General features: G+C 36.3%; 1 protein-coding gene across 1 annotated transcript in view; it reads right to left on the reverse strand.

The window, feature by feature from the left end:
• The window catches only part of LOC311618890 (leucine-rich repeat- and IQ domain-containing protein 1-like), a gene marked incomplete at its 3' end in the record, with an annotated part of 227460 nt that overhangs the window by 14341 nt on the left and 189357 nt on the right, over positions 1-23762 (reverse strand). The window contains exon 25 of the mRNA XM_084876624.1: positions 17979-18099. Within this exon, the coding sequence (XP_084732750.1) occupies positions 17979-18099 (121 nt within the window). The remainder of the gene's footprint in view (positions 1-17978; positions 18100-23762) is intronic.

The following is a 23762-nucleotide window of genomic DNA, read 5'->3' on the forward strand; positions in this document are numbered from 1 at the left end:
GCAAAATCAGTTTGAGAGGGAAGTTCATATCCCTACAAGCCTATTGCAAAAAACTAGAAAAAATGGTAACAAATGATCTAACTCTACAACTCAAAGAGTTAGAAAAAGAGCAACAAGAAAAGCCCAGTATAAGCAGACGGAAGGAAATAACAAAAATTAGAGCAGAGATAAACGACATAGAGACCAAAGAAACAATACATAAGATCAACAAAACCAAGAGCTGGTTCTTTGAAAGGATAAAAAAGATAAATGAACCTCTACCCAGCCTAACCAAGAAACAAAGAGAGAGGACTCGAATAAACAAAATCAGAAATGAAAGAGGTGAAATAACAACAGACCCCGCTGAAATATAAAGGATTATTACAAAATACTACGAACAACTCTATTCCAACAAACTGAACAACCTGGAGAAAATGGACATATTCCTAGAGAAATATAACCTTCCAAAACTCAATCAGGAAGAATCTATAAATCTCAATAGAACAGTAACTTGGGAAGAAATTGAAACAGTCATCAAAAAGCTTCCAGCAAACAAAAGCCCAGGGCCAGATGGCTTCACAGGAGAGTTTTACCAAACATTCAAGGAAGAACTAAAACCTATCCTCCTCAGACTATTCCAAAAAATCCAAGAGGAAGGAACACTTCCAAATTCCTTCTATGAAGCCAGCATCACCCTAATACCAAAACCATATAAAGACAACTCAATGAAAGAGAATTACAGGCCAATATCCCATATGAACATAGATGCCAAAATCCTCAACAAAATTCTAGCAAATCGGCTCCAGTGGAGCATCACAAAGATCATACACCATGACCAAGTAGGATTTATTCCAGGAATGTAAGGATGGTACAATATCCGTAAATCAATAAACAAATTGAAAGATAAAAATCATATAGTCATATCAATTGATGCAGAAAAAGCATTTGATAAAATCCAACACCCTTTCCTGATAAAAACTCTCAACAAGGTGGGAGTACAAGGATCGAACCTCAACATAATAAAAGCTATGTATGATAAACCCACAGCCAACATCATACGCAATGGGCAAAAACTAAAACCATTCCCTCTAAGAACAGGAACAAGACAGGGATGCCCACTCTCGCCACTCCTGTTTGACATAGTACTGGAAGTACTAGCCATTGCAATTAGACAAGAGGAGGAAATAAAAGGCATCCAAATAGGAAAAGAAGAAGTAAAGTTATCCTTATTTGCAGATGACATTATATTGTACATAAAAAACCCAAAAGACTCCATTAAAAAACTAATTGACTTAATAAATGAATTTGGCAATGTAGCAGGATACAAAATTAATGCCAAGAAATCCATGGCTTTTCTATACACCAACAGAGAAACTGCAGAAACAGAGACTAAAAAAGCAATTCCATTTACCATCGCACCAAAAAAATTAAGATACCTAGGAATAAATTTAACTAAGGAAGTAAAGGACCTATATGCGGAAAACTACACGACACTGAAAAAAGAGATAGAGGAAGATGTAAGGAGATGGAAGAACATACCATGTTCATGGATTGGTAGGATCAACATCATCAAAATGTCCATACTTCCTAAAGCAATCTATAGGTTCAATGCACTCCCCATTAAAATACCAAAGGCATATTTCACCGATCTAGAAAGAACTCTCCAAAAGTTCATTTGGAACAATAAAAGACCCCGAATAGCCACAGCAATCCTGAGAAAGAAGAGTAAAGTAGGAGGGATTTCAATACCAGATTTCAAGCTGTATTACAAAGCCACTGTTCTCAAAACTGCCTGGTACTACCACATGAACAGACATATATAATAGATCAATGGAATAGAATTGAGAACCCAGATATCAACCCAAATCACTATGCTCAGTTAATATTTGACAAAGGAGGCACGAACATACAATGGAGTCAAAACAGTCTCTTCAATAAATGGTGTTGGGAAAATTGGACAGATACATGCAAAAGAATGAAACTGGATCACCAACTTACACCATACACAAAAATAAACTGAAAATGGATACAGGGCTTAAACATAAGACGGGAAACCATAAAAATACTAGAGGCATCCACAAGCAGCAAAATCTCAGACATATGCCAAAAGAACTTCTTCACTGATACTTCCCCGAGGGCAATGGAAGCTAAAGAGAAAATAAACAAATGGGACTACATCAAAATAAAAAGCTTTTTTTACAGCAAAGGAAACCATCAACAATACAACAAGAAAGCCCTCTGTATGGGAGAACATATTTGCAAATGATATCACTGATAAAGGTTTAATTTCCAACATCTACAGACAGCTTATACAACTTAATAAGAGGAAGATAAATGACCCAATTAAAAAATGGGCAATGGATCTAAATAGAATCTTCTCAAAAGAAGACAGAAGGAAGGCCAAGAGGCACATGAAAACATGCTCAAAGTCACTAATTATCCGAGAAATGTAAATCAAAACAACAATGCGGTATCATCTCACACCTGTCAGAATGGACAACATCAACAAATCAACAAACGACAAGTGTTGGTGAGGTTGCGGAGAAAAAGGAACCCTTGTGCACTGCTGGTGGGAATGTAGACTGATGCAACTACTGTGGAGAACAGTATGGAGCTTCCTCAAAAAACTGAAAATGGAACTCCCATTTGACCCAGTAATCCCACTCCTAGGAATATATCCCAAGAAGCTAGAAACATCAATCAGAAAGGATATATGCACCCCTATGTTCATAGCAGCACAATTTGCAATAGCTAGGATTTGGAAACAGCCTAGGTGCCCATCAGCAGATGATTGGATCCAAAAACTATGGTACATTTACACAATGGAATATTATGCTGCCATAAAAAAGAAAAAAAATCTCATCGTTTGCAGCAACCTGGATGGAATTGGAGAACATCATGCTGAGTGAAACAAGCCAGTCAATGAAAGAGAGACACCACATGACCTCACTTATATATGGATGATAAAGAACATTATAAACTGAAGAACCAAAAGATAGATATAGAGACAGTAAAGCAACAAGCAGACTGTCAAATTACAGCAGGGAGGTTAAGAGATCAACCGAAGGACTTGTATACATGCATATAAGTACAACTAATGGACACAAAACTTTGGAAAGGGAGGGTATGTACGGGAGGGGGGGGGCATTGGTATATGTACAAAAATAATAATTTAATAAGTTTACTAGAGACCCGGTGCACAGATTCATTCACAGGTGGGATCCTTTGACCTGGCCTGCACCCTCTCACAATCAGGGACTCCTCAGGGGATGTTGGAGAGCCAGTTTTGGCCCAATCCCTGCAGGCAAGGCCAAGGGACCCCACCAGTGCACGGCCTCTAGTAAGCATATAAGATCTTTGGTTAATCTCTTCCCGCCTTCCTTCCCCACCACCCCCGACTCCCCTTCCCCCTGAGATTCATCAGTCTGTTCCATGTTTCCATGCCTGTTCCTTGAGTGTTAGCCTTTTGGTGGTCAGTGCACATCATAGCAACTGGTTGAATCGTTGCTTAGGCTTTTATATATTACAGATAGGTTGCCTTGTAGCAATTACTACCCACCTCAGTACATTTTTAAGATAATAATTTATAAGCACTTCTTTTTAAAAAAAATTATTGACATCAGAAAGGGAGAGATGGAAATATCAATGATAAGAATAATTGATCAGCTGCCTCCTGCATGCCCTCTACTGGAGATAGAGCCTGCAACCCAGGCATGTGCCCTTGACTGGAATTGAACCCAGGACCTGTCTGTCTGAAGGCCAATGTTCTATCCACTGAGCCTAACCAGCTAGGGCTATAAGCACTTCTTTAAAGTGAGAAAAATGTTAAGCTTTCTCAGTATAGGGTGCTGAAGGGATGCTGCCAGAGGAAGAAGCTTTGCAATTTCTGGTATAGATGGGGTAGGGTTGGCCTTGTGGGTGGGTGTGAAGACTCTGAAGAAGGCCCTGAACATGATCCTTCTGCAACTGCAAAGCTTGGACCTCATGATAACCTGTGTGCTATCCTTTCCACAGGGAAACAAAAGCCTGCCACACCTCTGCCCTAGCAAGGTCCACTCTTACTGCAGCCCATGTTACTGATGGCTCCTCACCTGCTCTCCACCCAGCATTGCAGAGAGCTGCCTATTGTCTGTTCAGGAACTATAAACTAGCTTGGGTCTGGCCAAACCAGGGAACTTCTCTTCTGTCTGGTGGCTGAATCATACCTTCTTCAGTGATGTCTGAACCCCTTCCAAGGTTTTCCTTCCTTGGGTGCTCTAACTCAGCCCCAGGGCACCATGGAGAGTTTCCTTATATATTTAAGGTACTCCTCTAGTGTAAATACTATTTTTTAACCTTTTCCTGTGTAACCTATTGTATGAAAGCTACCTCTTGATTGGACCCAAACTTCCACAGCATATATTCATGTAGAATAGATTACAAACTCCATAAAGGCTGGTGTTGCTTAGTACACTCTCTCCTGTGCAATGCACCAGACCTTCAGGGAGCATTCCATAATTATTTCTGATGCACAAATGACAAAATTGGCTTCATGTAGGCTGGATCCATGGGAACTTGTAGCTCATGACTGGGTAGACACACCTGAGAGAAATTACTTACTATGTGGATAGACTCCCCAATAACAATACCAGCATTTTGAATAACTCATATGCTTTCAGATTTGGAAGATACTATTACAGATCTACCAGTCAATCTTCTACCCCTCTTTTTCTTCTACCCTACTATGGAGCTTGAAAATGTAAGAATTCTTTTTCAAACTCTTATTCAGTTAAAAGACAGCCATATTCATTCATTCATCCATTTATTAATTCACTGAATATATATCAAAAAGCCTACCATATGCCAGGTAGCTTTTATAGGTACGTAGGGTACTTCATTAAATTCCATGCCTTCATGGTACATACATTTATAAGGGAGAAAAAGAATAAACAATAAACTTAAAAAACTAGTTGGGTCCAACAAAATATGAAAGGAAGTCTGTTTAGCATTTAAATTCCACAATAAAGGGCTATTTATATTACAAACTTTTATTAATATCTATAACCATTTATTAACCTAAGAGAAGTCCATGGGATGTTAATGGAAATATGGTCCCTTGTTCTGGAGAAGACACTATCCATTGAAAAATAAGATGATATAAGATAAAAGCAACAATGCCTGATATATTCATTTACCTTAGTTCTTTTAAAAAAAAATATTTTTCATTGATTTCAGATAGGAAGGGTGAGGTAGAGAGAGATCGAAACACCAATGATGAGAGAGAACCATTGATTGGCTGCCTCCTGTACACCCTCCACTGGGGATCAAGCCACAATCCAAGCATGTGCCTTTGACAGAAATTGAACCTGGGACACTTCAGTCTGCAGTCTGACACTCTATCCACTGAGCCAATTCAGCCAGGGCTGCCTTAGTTCTTTTATTTTAGTTAGGGAAATAAAAATGTATATTTTTGCTCCATCTTTACCTTGAGATAGAATGAAATAAAAAGTTTATGATAAAGAAAAGTTGGGTGGAAAACAATGGATATCTTTACACAGGAAACAGGAGACACAGATTTGAGTCTCAACTCTATAGCTTTCTGCCTTCTTAGCTCTGGGAAATTTACATTTATAAAACTTAAATCTAAATTCCACCTATTCCTAAGTAAGTCTCAGGAAACAGCTGGCAAAAAAGACACTTCTGAGCTTTTACTTTCCATTTTTTCTCGACCCCTACTTTTATTAATACTTTATGTTTTTTGAGTCATTTCAGAATTACAGCAAAATTGAGGGGAAGATAGAGATTCCCTATACACTTCCCATCACTACACATACACATACGTAACCTACTTCATTATCAACATCCTTCATCAACGAGGTAATCTTTGTTAAAACTGATGAACCTAAATTGACACATCATTATCATCCAAAGTCCATAGTTTATATTACAGTCAACTTTTGGTTTTATGCGTTTTGTGGGTTTATAAAAATGAATAATAAATGACAGGTATTCATCATTACAATATCAGACAGAGTAATTTGCAATCCTAAAAATCCCATGTACTTAACTCTCATCATCTTTCTTCCTCCCCTGCACCCCTACAACCATTTATATCTTTGCTGTTTCCATAATTTTGCTTTTTAAGAATGTCATATAGTTGAAATCATACAGTAAGTAGCCTTTTTAGATATACTTCTTCCACCTAGCAATATGCATTTAAGTTTCCTCCATTTTTCATGGCTTGGTAGCTCATTTCTTATTCCATTATCTGGATGTATCACAGATTATTTAGCCATTCACCTACTAAAGGCCATTTTAGTTACGTTCCAATTTGGGCAGTTATGAATAAAGCTGTTATAACACTCATATGCAAGTTTTTGTGTGGACATGCTTTCAACTGCTTTGGGCAAATACCAAGGAACATGATTACTCGTTCATAGGATAAGAGTTTTGTAAGAAACCACCAAACTCTCTTCCAAAGTAGCTGTACCATTTTGCATTTCTACTAGCAACAAATGAAAATTCCTATTGTTCCACATTCCTGCCAGGATTTGGTGTTGTTAGTGCTCTGGATTTTGGTCATTTTAATAGGTGTGTGGTAGTATCTGGTTTTAATTTGAATTTGCCTTTATAGTAAGTAGTGAAGTTAGGTGCATTGGCCCTTCAATATTGTTCTTATCCTATGTAGGTCTTGGGCTTATCCATCTTTGTACTTTTCTAATGACCTGGATAGTGCTATGCACAATGTAGGCATATAATTGCTTGTTATCATGAGGCATGGTTTATATAACACCCACAAATATATGCAATACATTTAAGTTTGCTTAGTGGGAGATTATAAATGTATATTTTATATATATATATATATATATATATATATATATATATATATATATATATATATATATACATACATATATATACTGTAGCTATGACAGATTAGATATCCATACATATATGTGCATATATACATACTAGAGGTCCGATGTATGAAATTTGTGCAAGGAGCTCAGCTCTCACAACCCAGGCTTCATCCAGGAGGTCATCTAGAAGGATATCCAGAAGGACGTCCAGAAGGTTGTTCAGCTGTCTGGTCTAATTAGCACATTATGCTTTAATTATTATAGATAGGCATTCATAGGAGTACATGAATATACAACGTGCTAATAGTTCTTCATTTGTAAATTCAAAATTATGTTAATGGAATGTATGGAGCTTGAAAATATAAGATACTCTACTCCTAGCACTTATTCAGCTAATGGATGATCATATTCACTCATTCGTCCGTTTGTTAAATCATCAAATAAACATCACAGGGCCTAATGTGGCATGCAGTCGATCTAGGTAACGATCAACATGCCCAACTTCAATACTTACTATAAAGGTAAATTCAAATTAAAACAAGATGCCACTACACACCTATTAAAATTACCAAAATCCAGACCGCTGACAACACCAGACGTGACAAGGGTGTGGAACAATAGGAGCTCTCATTTATTGCTAGTGGAGATACAAAATGTTACAGCAACTTTGGAAGACAGTTTGGTGGCTTCTTACAAAACTAAAATGAGGAGTGAACTTCAATGGTCATCTTTGAAATCTACTTTTGCTTTAGTTACCACCTTTGGTCTCTACATTTGCATAAATTATTCAGTATTGACATCTATTAAACTGTATCATTTTGTACTTCTGATCATCTTTTTTGATAATATCTACAAAAGTACTTTGTAAATATATTGGAAACATTGCATAATGTTAGGATTGACTCGAAATACCTGTCTTTAACTGATCTTAAGCTTTCTAAAGCATGAAAGTATTTTCAGAAATCTTTGTTAGCTATGCATTATCAGCAATAAAGCCAGTTTCTTCAGTCCTGGCCAGGTGGCTCAGTTACTTGAAGCACTGTCCTATACACCAAACAGTTTTGGGTTCTATTCCCTGTCAGGACACATTCCTAGGTTGTGGCTTCAGTCCCTGGAGGAGACATGCACAGGAGGCAACAGATCTATGTTTCTCTCTCACGTTGATATTTCCGAGTCTCCCTTCCCCTCTCTCTAAAAGTCAATGACAAAATATCCTTGGATGAGGACTTTTTTAAAAGTCTAATTTCTCCACATTACTTTCAAACTTACCTAAAACTAGGCTTTATTTTTAACCCAACCTTATTTTGTATTACTTCAGTATGTGGAACCCCTGGTCCAGGCAGACAGACTCTTCAATGTTCGACAAATATATACAGGGTGAAGCAAAAGTAGGTTTACAGTTACTCATATGGAAAATAATAAATAATAAATAAATAATAATACAAGAATGACTTCTGTGTTTCATGTACTTACAATTGTAAACTTCCTTTTGCCCAACTCTTTATTCACAGTTTATCCCTTTGTTTAGATGGCTTTCTTTTACTTCTTTCCTTACTTAAGTCCCAAATCTCATTGTAGGTACAAAAAAGAAATCCCTCACCCATTTCAGCTATGTTTGTCATTTCACTTCTTTAATATATATTATTCTATGCTCAGAAAAATTATTGCCACGTTAAATTTAGACACGCTCTAAGAAGATAATTTAAACACACTCAAAGAAGAAGTTGACTTTGAGATGATTCTACACTATTATAGAGAAACTGTGGATTCTCAATCCTGGTCACTTTGAAAATGGAACATGTTCTGGAACATGGAGAGATAATTAGGAGGCAACTGGAAGCCTAAACTAGATATACAGTGATCATGGTTATTCAATAAATTGCTCATGAGTGAATGAATAATAATTACATTAATTATATTATACTCTTACTAACTAAGCCATATATTTTATTCCATAGAGAAATAAAAGGCAATTAAGACTGGTTTTGGAATACGAAAAGACAGGTTCAAGTCGCTACTATACCTTGCTAAGTTTTTTTGTGCCAAAAGCAAATTAAATAAACTCTCTGAGTCTAATTTATATTAGTGGTCAAAGAAAAATAATTATTCTAAATAAGAACGATAATTTAAATAAATGTGTACAGCTATAAATTGCTATAGTAATAAAATTATTATTATTGTAATCTATCATTTATTTTAAGTATTAAATGAGAAAATTAATTGAGAAAACCAAAACCATTTGAGGAAATCAAATATTTTTTTCTAAATAGTGTCTAAGTGAGGAAATCTCTTGGCATATGCATTTTATAAATGGCATTTAAAAAATAATAATCTAACCTCTTTCATCTCTATTTAAACCATAAGGTAGATTAGAAAAGCTAGGTAGCAGGAGACTGCCTTGCTCTCTCATAGGAGAGCAGTGAGACCTAAAAGGGAAAGGACAGAAAACGGGAAATTCACAAAGAAAAGAAACGTATTATTTGAGATGGCTGGCATGCTGAAAGTTTGCTGATTCTGTTGTTACTTGATACACAGAAAAGGAGGACAATTTTACCTGTGAGGTATTAAAAATTAAGCAACAGTGAAATAAAACATTCAACAATAACAAACAAGATAACACCACATACTATTATTTAAGTCCTTACTATAAGTTAAGCCATATATCACATGCTTTACATATACTTTTACAAATTTCTTCTTCAGTAAAATTTGTGAAATAGACATTATCATTTATAATTTTCAGACAAACTCATTTTTAGAGGTTAAATCATTTACTCACAGTTACACAACTTCATGTAATTGTAGTATTGGTATTTTAAATATGAGTTTATCTGATTTTTAAAGAATATATGTCACAAATATTATAGCAACATTAAAAGAGAAATATCTAGTAAAGTTCAAAGGCCTATAGAGTTTTATAGCTGCAGCCCATAAACTATTCTCTTGCAAAGCTAAAAGAAATCCTTTAGCTTTAATAAGGTGACAAGTGTTTGAGAGAGAAACAGGGAAGTCTGGAGGTAAAAGAGCTGTCAAAGTACCAAAGCTGTACGTGCTTGGCCCAGAGCCCTGGCGGCCTAGGACCCAAGGACTTTGGAGGTTAAAAGATTTCTATAAAAAACAGGCTATGCCAAGTTTTTAATCAAGTGACTATTAAGAGTAGGTTTCTTATAAGCTTATCCCATGTGTCTATATACTTCAATATCTTATCTCAATTGTTTCTTCTTTTACAGCTATGTGTAAGTGAAATTTTGAAGAACATTTTTTATTAAGGAGTTTTATGTGCCAGGTATTGTTCTAAACGCTCTACACTTGATCTTGAAGACAATTTCACAAGGTTAAGTACTACCATTATCATTTCCATTTTAAGTATGAGAAAATAAGTCATGATTCAAATCCAGGCAAATTAATGTCAGAGCCTTTATTATTATTATACTGATGTTATAATCTATACTAATAAAAGGGTAATATGCTAATTAGGGTGGCATCCATCTGGATGTCCATCTGGACAAAACCACAGCAGCTGCAAGGACCAGGGCTCAGACCTCACAGTCACTACAGCTGGCAATGGCAGCGGCAGTGAGGTGATGGGGGTGGTGCCTTCCCCTGATCAGTCCGGTCGCCTCCTACAGAGGGGAGGCCAGACTGTGGCTTAGGAGACAGCCTAACCATCAGTAGGACATCCCCTGAGGGCTCCTGGACTGTGACAGGGGGCAGGGCAGGCTGAAGGTCTTCCCCAACCCCAGTGTACAAATTTCTGTGCACCGGACATCTAGTAAACTAATAACTACAATAATTAAGGAAGTAGTGTTCTATTATCTAATAAAATCTTTTATTTCCCCCCAAAGGGGCATCTTTAAATTGTAACTTAGTAAGTAGATTTAGAAATAAGTAGTGTTTTTAATAATGCTACTTATTGACAACTCATTAGAATTACAGTGAGAATAGCCTTATTACAACTTATTAGGAAATGTATTAAGAAATGTACTCTAACATATATGTTTCTCTCTACCTTTCCCTCTCTTTTACACTCTCCCTAAAAATTATTGGAAAAATGACTGGAAGGAAGATGGCTGCCGAGGGGAAGGCAGATTGCAAGATAGTGTGTGAGTGGAAAAACAAAGGGAGAGTGTGTGGTCACACAGGGAATGTTTGTTTGTGAATTGAAGGATAGCTATACTCCAGGAGACTGTGGGGAACTGCCAGATGGATCTTCCCTGAACAGGCAGCCCCCATTGCTGCTGGGTTTCCTCTCTGTATGACAGGCTCAGCCACAGAAACTGCGCCATCTTGAAAGAGAAAGTGGATGTTATCGGGAGCCTGAAAATCCTGGGGGAATCTACTACTACGGCACCCACCAAACAGTTGCAAACCCGAGAACACCAGTTTCCAAGTGGTGCAACCACGTGGATTCAGAGGAGCTCTACACTCCACCACAGAAAGGTCAGATTTTGCCTGGGAGAAGGAGAGACAGAACTACATAACCAGTCTTGTGAAGAAGAGAGTACATGGGGAGACAAAGAAACAGCCCACATATAAAAGAAAAGCAGGCATCACCAGAAAAAGAAGTAAACAAAATAGTGGCAAGCAACTTGTCAGAGAAAGAATTTGCAGAAATAATCATAAAGTGGCTGAAAAGAATGGAAGACAAATATGACAATATGTCTAAGAACCAAGAGGAAAAGACGAAGAATAAAAAAGAAATTAAAAAATGACATCACTGCTGTAAAGAACTCAATAGAAAGAATTAAGACTAGACTAGAGAAATCAGAGGACCATATCAGTGAACTAGAAGACAAAGTAGAAAAAAAAATACCCAAGCAAAGCAGCTTCTAGAAAAAACATATTGAAAAGCAGGAGGAGAGCTTAAGGGAGCTTTGGGACAAGATAAAACAAAACAACATCTGCGTAATAGGGTTGCCAAAAGGAGAGGAAACTGAGCAGAGAATAGAAAACATGTTTAAAGAAATAATGACAAAACTTCCCTGATATAGGAAAGAAAAACCCAAACAAATCCAAGAAGCTCACGGAGTCCCAAGCAAAATGAACACCCAAAAGACTGATGCCAAGGCACATTATAATTCAATTGGCAAACACCAACGACAAAGTAAGAATCTTAAAAGCAGCCAGAAAGAGACAGAAAGTTACCTACAAAGAATCCTCCATCAGACCAGCAACTGATTTCTCAACAGAAATACATCAGTCAGGCCAGAAAGGAATGGAATGAAATATACAAAGTCATGCAAAGGAAGGGTCTGAATCAAAGAATACTGTACCCAGCAAGGCTATCAATCAAAACTGAAGGTGAAATCAGGAGCTTCACAGACAAAAAAAGACTAAGGGAGTTTATCACCACCAAACCAGCAATGCAAGAAATACTAAAGGGTCTGTTGTAAAATAAAGAAATAGGAAGCGAAGAAGGAACACAGGGGTAAAGAATAAAAATGGCAACAAACAAGTACATATCAATAATAACTTTAAATTTAAATTGATTAAATGCCCCAATCAAAAGACACAGGGTAACGGATAGAATTAGAAAGCATGACCCATATATTTGCCATCTATAAGAAATCCACCTCAGAAAAAAAAGATGCACACAGACTGAGGGTGAAGGGATGGAAAAAGGTTTTTTAGGTGAATGAAAATGAAAAAAGGCAGGGGTTACAATACTTATATCTGACAAATTACATCTCAAAGTGAAGGACATAAAAAAAAATAAGGAAGGTCATTTCATAAGGCTAAAGGGAACAACCCAACAAGAAGAAATAACCCTGGTAAACATTTAGGCACCCAATACAGGAGCACACAAATAAAATACATTTTTAAAAAAAGTCATGGAAGATATCAAGGGGGAGACTGACAGCATACAATCATAGTAGGAGACTTTAATACCCCACTATCACCATTGGATAAATCCTCTAAACAAAAAATCAGCAAAGATGCCGAAACCAGTTTAGCTCAGTGGATAGAGCATCTGCCTGTGGACTCAAGGGTCCCGGGTTCGATTCTGGTCAAGGGCATGTATCTTGGTTGAGGGCATATCCCCAGTAGAGGGGATGCAAGAGGCAGCTGATCAATGACTCTCTCTCATCGATGTTTCTAACTCTCTATCTCTCTCCCTTTCTCTTTGTAAAAAAATCAATAAAATATATTTTTTTAAAAATCAGCAAAGAAACATTAATCCCAAATGACTCACTAGGCCAGATGGAATTAATTGACATCTTCAGAACATTTCACTCCAAAGCCATAGAATATACATTCTTCTCAAGTGCACATGGTCATTTTCAAAATAGATTACATACTGGGTCCCAGGAGTCTCTTAAAATTTAAGAAGATAGAAATCATATCAAGCATCTTCTTAAATCACAGTGGCATAAAACTGGAAATCAGCTACAATGAAAACAATAAAAAAAATCAAACACATGGAGGCTAAATAGCATGCTATTAAACAATTCCTGGGTTACCAGAGAGATCAAAGAAGAAATAAAAAGCATCAAAGCATTGTGGAAACAAACAACAATGAAAACACAACAATCCAAAATCAATGGTACACAGCAAAAGCAGTATAGTATTGAGAGGGAAGTTCATAGCTCTATTACTTAACCCTACAACTCAAAGAGTTAGAAAGAGAGCAACAAAAAAAGCCCAATGTAAGCAGAAGGAAGGAAATAATGAAGATCAGAGTGAAGATAAACAACATAGAGACCAAAGAAACAATACAAAAGATCAACAAAACCAAGAGCTTGTTCTTTTAAAGGATAAACAAGATTGATGAACCTCTAGCTAGGTTCACCAAAAATCAAAGAGAGAGAACCCAAATAAACAAAAACAAATGAAAGAGGAGAAATAACAACAGACTCCACAGAAACAATATAAAGTATTGTTAAAAAACAAAAAACAAACAAACAAACAAAAAACTATGAATAATTCTATTCCAACAAACTGGACAACCTGGAGGAAATGAACATATTCCTAGAGAAATACAACCTTCCAAAACTCAATCAGGAAGAATTCAAACAGTTCAACAGGCCAATAACTATGGAAAAAAATTGAAGCAGTCATCAAAAAGCTTCCAGCAAACAAAAGCTCAGGGCCAGATGGCTTCATAGGGGAATTTTATGAAACATTCAAAGAAGAACTAAAACCTATCCTCCGCAGACTATTCCAATAAATTCAAGAGGAAGGAACACTTCCAAGCTCCTTCTATGAAGCCAGCATCACTCTAATACCAAAACCAGATAAAGACAACACAATAAAAGAGAATTACAGGCCAATATCCCTCATGAACATAGATGCCAAAATCCTCAACAAAATTCTAGTAAATCTAATCCAGAAGTACATCAGAAAGATCATACACCATGACCAAGTAGGATTTATCCCAGAGATGCAAGGATGGTACAATATCCACAAATCAATAAATATGATACATCACATAAACAAATTGAGAGATAAAAATCACATAGTCATATCAATCGATGCAGAAAAAGCATTTGACAAAATTCATCACCCTTTCTTGATAAAAACTCTCAGCAAGGTGGGAATAGAAGAATCATACCTCAACATAATAATAGCTACATGTTGGCTGTGGTATCATATGTATTTATGATAAACCCACAGCCAACATCACACTCAATGCGCAAAAAACTAAAACCATTTCCTCTAAGAACATGAACAAAACAGGGAGGCCCACTCTCACCACTACTGTTCAACAAAGTACTGGAAGTATTAGCCATTGCAATTAGACAAGAAGAAGAAATAAAAGGCATCCAAATTGGGAAAAAAGAAGCAAAACTTATATTTGCAGACGGTATAATATTTACATAAAACACCCGAAAGACTCCATCAAAAAACTGTTAGACTTAATAAATGAATTCGGCAATGTAGCAGGATACAAAATTAATGTCAAGAAATCTATGGCATTTACACACACCAATAGTGAACTTACAGAAAAAGAGACTAAAAAAGCAGTCCCATTTACCATAGCACCAAAAAAATTAAGATACCTAGGAATAAACTTAACTAAGGAGATAAAAGACCTATACATGGAAAACTACATGACACTGAAAATAGAGCTAGAAGAAGAGGTAAACAGATGGAAGAACATACCATATTCATGGATTGTTAGAATCAACATCATTAAAATGTCCATATTACCTAAAGCAATCTATAGATTCAATGCACTCCCCATTAAGTACCAAAGGCATATTTCACAGACCTAGAAAGAACTCTCCAAAACTTCATCTGGGAATAAAAAAGACCCCGAATAGCCACAGCAATCCTGAGAAAGAAGAACAAAGTAGGTGAGATCTCAATACCAGATTTCAAGCTATACTAAAATGTCACTGTTCTCAAAACAGCTTGGTATTGGCACAAGACATATAGACCAATGGAATAGAATAGGGAACCCAGATATGGACCCAAACCAATATGCTCAATTAATATTTGACAAAGGAGGCATGAACATACAAGGAATCAAGACAGTCCCTTCAATAAATGGTGTTGGGAAAATTGGACAGATATGTGCAAAAAAAGGAAACTATACCACCAACTTACACCATATACAAAAATAAACTCAAAATGGATACAGGACTTAAACATAAGACAGGAAACCATAAAAATACTAGAGGAATTCACAGGCAGGAAAATCTCAGACATATGCCACAAGAACTTCAATGATATTTCCCCTAGGGCAATAGAAGCTAAAGAGAAAATAAACAAATGGGACTACATAAAAATAAAAAGCTTTTTCACAGCAAAAGAAACCATCAATAAAACAACAAGAAAGCCCATTGTATGGGAGAACATATTTGCAAATGTTATCACTAATAAAGTTTTAATCTCCAACATCTACAAGAAACTTACACAACTTAATAAAAGAAAGATAAGTGATTCAATAAAAAATAATGGGCAACAGACCTAAATAGAATCTTTTCTAAGGAAGACCAAGAGACATATGAAATAAATCATGCTCAAAGTCACTAATTATCTGAGAGATGCAAATCAAAACGACAATGCAGTACTATCTCACACCTATCAACAAACCACAAGTGCTGGCGAGGATGCGGAGAAAAGGGAACCCTTGTGTACTGCTGGTGGGAATGCAGACTGGTGCAGCCACTATAAAGTATGGAGTTTCCTCAAAAAATTAAAAATGAAACTCCCATTTGACCCAGTAATTCTACTTCTAGGAATATATCCCAAGAAACTAGACACACCAATCAGAAAGGATATATGAACCCCTATGTTCATAGCACTACAATTCACCATAGCTAAGATTTGGAAATAGCCTAAGTGGCCATCAGCAGATGAGTGGATTAGAAAACTATAGTACAGCCGGGACCGGTTTGGCTCAATGGATAGAGCGTCGTCTTGGGGACTGAAGGGCCCCGGGTTCGATTCCAGTCCAGGGCATTTAGCTTGGTTGTGGGCATATCCCCAGTAGGCAGCTGATCGATGACTCTCTCTCATTGATGTTTCTAACTCTCTATCTCTCTCCATTCCTCTCTGTACAAAAATCAATAAAATATATTAAAAAAAAAAAAAAAAGAAAACTATAGGACATCTACACAATAGAATACTATACTGCTATAAAAAAGAAGGAACTATTATCATTTGCAGCAGCATGGATGAACCTGGAGAGCATTATGTTAAGTGAAATAAGCCAGTTAGTGAAAGAAAAATACCGCATCATCTCACTCATTTATAGAAAATAAACAACATTATAACTTGAACAAAAAGATAGATACAAAGAAAGTAAAGCACCAAACAGACTGTCATATTATAGTGGGAAGGCTGGGGAGTGTTGGGGAGGAGGAGAAAGAGATCAACCAAAGGAATTGTGTGCATGCATATAAGCAAAACCAACTGATCTCTCCTGAGGGCTTCTCCATTGCCCCTGCTCCTGAGGGGTGATTGGGGCAGCAGCCACTCACGCCCACTGACAGTGGCAGCCCTGCTTGAACCTGCTACTGGTGCAGGCCCCAGTCACTGTGTGCTGTCAGTGCATGGAAGCGGTGGCAGGAGCAGGGCTGCCAGAAGACAGGAGGCTGAGACCCCAGTGATAAGGGCAAGATGGGGGTGCGGACAATGGGCCAGGACCCACCCCTGTGTCTATAGAAACCTTGTGGCCCACAGTTCCTTTCAAGGTGCATGAATTTGTGCACTGGGCCCCTAGTATGATATAAAAGAACATCTTTTATACAATAATATTTTAAAATGCATTTCAAAATTCTTAGGGTTTATACCTTAAGTAAAGAGTTTGAAAAAATTAGACTCTATTAGCCCCAAATACTACAAGATATAGATATTTATTTATTTGTTTTTAAATATGTTTTTATTGATTTTTAGAGAGAGGAGAATGAAAAGGTATTAGAGAAAGTGAGATAGAAACATTGATGAGAGATAAAACATTGATTGGCTGCCTCCTGCACACCCCATAATGGGGATCAACCCAAACATCTGCCTGCACTGGAAATGAACCAGTAACCTCTTGGTGCATGGGATGATACTCAACCACTGAGCCACATAGGCCTGGCAAGATATAGATAATTTTAAAGTGTTGATATTTTTTCAGAGTTAACCACAGTGCAATTCTTATTGAAACCATGACAAAAGGGAATAGATGTGTGACAGATTTACAAATGCAAAAAGCCATCATTAATAAATATAAACTGTCATCTGTTCAATGAAAATAGTTTTTTAAATCATATTTTTGACAGTATAATATTATCTAAATTCTGCTATATTTTAAAATTCCTTTAAAAATTAACTCTACCTACAACATCTATTAAATCAATGGCAAAAGTCCAAGTTACACTACTTTGATATATAAATCCAACTTTTTACAATTAGCCTAAAATAATTCCTTTTAGAACTACATGATCAAAGAAGTCCATATGATCCATCAGGGACTGGAAGAGTAGATCATTGAGTAACAGAATATAATTAAAATAGCTGTGGTGTTAATTTTAGAAATAATTTAATTTTGTTTATATCAAAAGAAGACATTTAAGGAAAGAAAAAAAAATTCAAATACACATTTTTGGGCAGTTCTGGTTGCTGGCATTCTACCCCCTATATGTAAAAGAATGCTTGTTGGCATTAGGTTCCATCAATTCATTTGTGATTTCTAAATTAATTCTGAAGGAAACCACAACTTACTTGAAGATCCCTCTGACTGTCTGTGTGCCTGCTTTTTTCTTTCTTTCTTCACAGACAAAGCACTTCCACTGGTCATGGAAACAAGCTCTAAATCCGTGTCTTCTCTGCTTACAAGTCTTGCCTGGGAGCAATGGGAGAGAATGTATACAATCATGAAACAAAATATGGCATTTTCTGAATGCAGCTCACATTACCCCAAATAAACAAACAGGCTCTGTCAAACAACCTTCTTCAAAATGATACCGCAATCCTTTATTGCAGCGCAGGCAGAACAAATGCACTATGTCAAAGCATTTTTCGCAAATAAGAGTCGATTTTAAAATTGAGGTTTGCTATTTGCGTCTGTACAACAAAAGAAAACATTTTAGTATAGTAATTTTGATGAAAATCAATCTTAAAAGCAAATGATGAAACTTTACACAGTTTAACATTATTTATTTACCAAGAATATTACTTAGTTCTTAAGTGAATGCTGGAAATATCATATTGGGTTATGTTCTGCAATATTTGTATTTAACACTTTTACGTATTAGTAAAATTCCCTGAAATGTCTTTCATCCCACATTTGTATACTACAAAGTCACAAAAGATATTTACTTCTCATTACAACTATTATTAATATAAAAATACTATACATTAAGTCTAATTTGGGGATAATGATAAATATATAAAATATTCAAAATATACTAGGACATAAGAACTAGATAATTTATTGTATCTAAAATTACTATCTGAACTTTTATTACTATTTTGGACTGAACCTAAGGGTTGAAAAACTTGCTTTTTGCCTATAAAATATTGTTTTACAGAATGTCTAATATCATTAAGTAAAGATTTATCAGGATTCAGGCATGAAGTGGGGGAAAATGAAGTGATGGAAAGCAAACCAGCTTCAAAGTAGCTGGAATTTAACCCAAACCACAGGATATTTTGAAATCCTCTGAGTAAGCATTTGTCTTTAATGTTTGATGTGAGAAAAATTTAAATAAAGCCATAAAATCATCACTGTGGTTAAAAAGCTGTCCCTATATGATGAGCTAGAAAAACTCATGAAACCAGCATCTAATGATGATCATCCTCTTTCAAATTCAGATGTTTGTCTTTTCGCCTTTCCAGTCCCCTTTTTGCCTCTTTCCCATCCTTACATGCATGAGCTTCTCATTGTTAAGTAAGCCAGTTTACTATTGCCAAACTAAGAATAGAAACCATTCTATAATGTCAGGCAGGAATACAATTGTATTGTCAACAAACCTCAGCAGAAAACTGTTTAAAATGAAATAAGGAACACTTGGCTTCCAATATATACTTGTTATTACTAAGAAGAGTGTTACAAATTATTTATTTCAATAACTACACAAAAGTGTGTGTCTAACGTTCTCATGGGAATAGCTTCACCAACACTAAGACTTCAAAACAAAATAAAACAAAAAACAGTCCAAGAATGAGAATAAAATACCAAAGCAATACCACAGTTTCTGTGAAACATTACAAAGGGAAAAAATGTTAACTACAAAGGTGATCTGCCTGCTGGCTAACGAGGTGTTGACTATAAGCCTCAATATTTTAAGATTAGGATTTATTCACTTCAATTTGATAATGTAAATTTACTATGCCTAAATAGAAAGTAGAAATCCACCCTCCCCAAATAAGACAATATATACATGTCAAGAAAATATTTGTGAATACATGCCTTCCAAAAATCTCATTGTCATCTAAGCCATTTGCATCCAAAAAGTGCTTCTGAGATAGAAAACAATTAATGTCAGTTACTAATTCAGTCATATTATATATAACAGCAATTCAAATTTAGAAGAGATATTTAACAGGAATACATGACTTCACAATGGTGTCACCTGGCAGCTTAAATGCAAACCTAGAAATTTTGTCAAGAGTGCATTAGTGCATCTGACACAGCCACACATACATGAATGTTCAGATTCTATTTTTGAAAATACTGGTTTTTAAACTGAGCATCATTATTTCAATTACTGTTAACAAATAGAAAAATCATAAATATAATACATCTTTTGCTCTATATTATGCAAAATGAGCGTACTAAAAACTAATTGTGACTGATGATGCTATGAACACTTCTATAAAATACATATTTAATTTTAAAGCACTGTAATATTAAAGTTCGTATGGTTATAACACAGTTTTAAGTTAATGTCAGATAAGAATTCTCTATGTGCAATTCAATGGAAAATATTAAAAACTAATTTTGCAAAGTTGTTTTTGGTCTTTGTTTACTGAACAGGTCACATTTGGAGCCCCATCTACAAGGTCAGTACTACTTTTGCTCCATATTTTCACAATAAAATGAGGGATATAAATTTTAGAAGATGACTTTTAAGTATCTGGATTCTGATTCATCTCCAACTCAGGCAACTGAATTAAAAATAGACTAATTTATTAAAAAAGAACAACAACAACAACAACAAAAAAGTTTCTTCTTCAACTTTTTCACAAAATATATTTCATTAAATGTTTATTTTTTAAATTTTGCATTTTTAGAAGCTAAGACATATTAAATGCACACATTAAAATAAATACTTATTACCCAAAATCTTTTTTAAAAAGAAAAAATTTTATAAAGTTTACTTAAAGGTGTCTTGTAGTATGTCTATATATAATTATTCAAAAAATTAGAGTATTTTTAGATATGCGAATGATTTAAAACCATTTTTATTTTTGGTTGCAGAAGGCTGAGTTATGTATATCCCTCCATTCATCATTGCATAAACCCCTCTTATATAATAAGGCAGAGAGGCCTTGCTTTAAACTCTTGAGGACATGGAAGAAACTTTAAATGTTTATCCTATATAATAAAAGCCTAACATGCTAAGTGTCTGGTCATCTGGTTGGCCGTTCAACCAATCAAAGCATAACACGCTAATGATATGCTAACGTTGCTCAACTGTTCACTTTTACATGCAATTACCATCAGGGGGCAGATGCTCCAACCAGGAGGTTAGCTTGCTGCTGGGGTCCTGCAGATTGGGACTGAGCAACATGGGACAGACCAGCCCTGGAGCCTTCCCATCCCTGGTTGGCCAACCTCCCGTGTCCCTTCCCAGCCATGATCATGCACTGGTGGGGTCCCTCGGCCTGGCCTGCACCCTCTCACATTCAAGGACCCCTCGGGATGTCTGAGAGCCAATTTCAGCCTGCGGCAAAATGACCAATCACTATGGCATGCACTGACCACCAGGGCAGATGCTCAAAGCAGGAGCTGCCCCCTGGTGGTCAGTACACTGCCACAGAGAGAGTGCTGCTCAGCCAGAAGCCAGGCTCACAGCTGGCGAGTGCAGTGCAGTGGCGGTGAAAGGAGCCTCTCTCACCTCCATGGCAGCACTAAGGATATCCAACTGATGGCTTAGTTGGACATTTCCCGAGGACTCCCAGACTGCGAGAGGGCACAGGTCGGGCTGAGGGACCTACCCCACCCCCCAAGTGCATGAATTTCAGAGCTATAATTTACATGCACAAGCCTTATACATAAATTTCAATAACTTAAAAACATTTTACTTTGAAGTTAAAACTCCCATAGAAGTTATAAAAATTGGTACTGAGAATTCCCTATATACTATACACCCATCTTGCCCCAAAGAAATATAATCAAAGTATGATTATTAAAATTAAGAAATTGACATAAGTGCAATACCATTACTAAACAAAACATCTTGGTAAGACTTTTCCAATTTTCACGTGTACAATATTTTTGTTTGTTTATTCTTCTATTTTATTGCATGCAAACATTTATATAGCTACCCCACAATCAGGATACAGAACTGTTCCATCTTCTCTAAAAACTCCCCTTAGAGGCACACCCGCTCATTAATATGTTCTCCATCACTATAATTATATGTTTTGAGAATGTTATTTATGTAAATGAAATCGTACAGTATAGAAAATTTTGAGGTGTGTTTTTTTTATTGTCTAAAGTTTTACATATGTCCTTTGGTTGCTCTCTAACCACCCTTCCCCTATCATCTGTCTCTGGCTCTATTCTTGTTTATCAAATTATGTTGATCATTATATCCCACATATGAGTGAGGTAATATGATGTTTATCTTTCTCAGACTGGCTTATTTTGCATAGCATAATGCTCTTCAGTTCCATCCCTGCTGTTGCAAATGGTAAAAGTTCGTTCTTTTTTATAGTGGCATAGTATTCCATTGTGTGTACCACTGTTTTTTAATTCCCTCCTCTGCTGATGGGCACTTAGGATGTTTCCAAATCTTAGCTATGGTGAATTGTGCTGCTATGAACATAGGGGTGCATATATCCTTTCTGGTTGGTGTTTCTGGTTTCTTGAGATATATTCCTAGAAGTGGGATTACAGGGTCAGGTGGGAGTTCCATTTTTAACTTTTTGAGGAAACTCCGTAATGTTTTCCACAGTGGCTGCACCAGTCTGCATTCCCACCAGCAGTGCAGGAGGCTTCCTTTTTCTCCACATCCTAGCCAGCACTTTTTGTTTGTTGATTTGTTGATGATAGCCATTTTGACAGGTGTGAGATGGTATCTCATTTTTGGTTGATCTCTTCCCACCCACCTACTCCTACCTTCCCTCTGAAATTCCATGGTCTGTTCCATGCTTCTATGTCTCTGGATCTATTTTGTTCAACAGTTTATTTTGTTCATTAGATTCAGGTGTTATTTGTCTTTCTCTGACTATCTTATTTAGCTTAACATAGTACTATCCAGGTCCCTCTCTCTTGCCTCAAAGGCTAAGAGAGCCTTCTTTTTTACTGCTGCATAGTATTCCATTGTGTAAATGTTCCACAGCTTTTTTATTCACTCATCTACTGATGGGTACTTGGGCTAAATCCCCCCCCCCGTATATATATATATATATATACATATTTAGATAGGTAGCTAACAGATAGATTCCCTAGTTGGATGGATAGGTAGACTATAGGAGCAATGGTGTAAGTTCCATTCTGAATCTGAGAGTCTTGAAATCTCGTAGTCTAAGTCTTATTTTTTTTCAAGATTGTATTAGCTATTTTAGGTCCTATATACATATAATAATATATGTATAATAAAAGGCTAATATGCAAATTGTCCCCTTGCCTGGGAGTTTGAACAGGGGATAGGGCTGGATGGCCAACCCCCCATGGCCCCAGCCAACCACCTGTAGCCACTCCCCTGAGCCAGCACTATCCCAATCACCCAGCTAGCCCCCACCCATGCACGAATTCATGCGCCAGGCCTCTAGTATATATACTATCACACATACACACACACACACACACACACACACACACACATATGTATGTATATATATGTATGTATATATATATGTGTGTGTGTATATATGTATGTATGTATATACTGGTATACTAGTGTATTCATAATAAAGAGAGATATATGCCCAGTTGGGTTTGTTTCTCTGGTGAATCCTGACTAATATGATTATCAAATAGTTCTTTTGTGCCTCCTTCCAGTAATTCAACCTCAGAAGTGACTACTGAACTACAATTCTGATTTCTTTCACTGTTAGACAGCTTAGCTTTCTCTGATCTTGAACTTAATATAAATATAATCATACAGTATGTGCTTTCTTGAATCTGTTTCTTTTATTCAGTATATTATATTTTTTTATATTCACCCATGTTGCTATATCAGCAGTTCATTTCTTTTTATTTCTAAGTAGGTATGTTTTTCACCAGCTGTATATGTGTTTCCACATTGTTGACAGCACTTTGCATTACCCAAATTTCTATTTTTGCCATTGGTTGGATATAGTCTTATAACTTACTTTTAATTTTTAGTCTTC

This window comes from Pipistrellus hanaki (genome assembly GCF_964339955.1).
Source record: "Pipistrellus hanaki genome assembly, chromosome: 3".
NCBI lineage: Eukaryota > Metazoa > Chordata > Mammalia > Chiroptera > Vespertilionidae > Pipistrellus > Pipistrellus hanaki.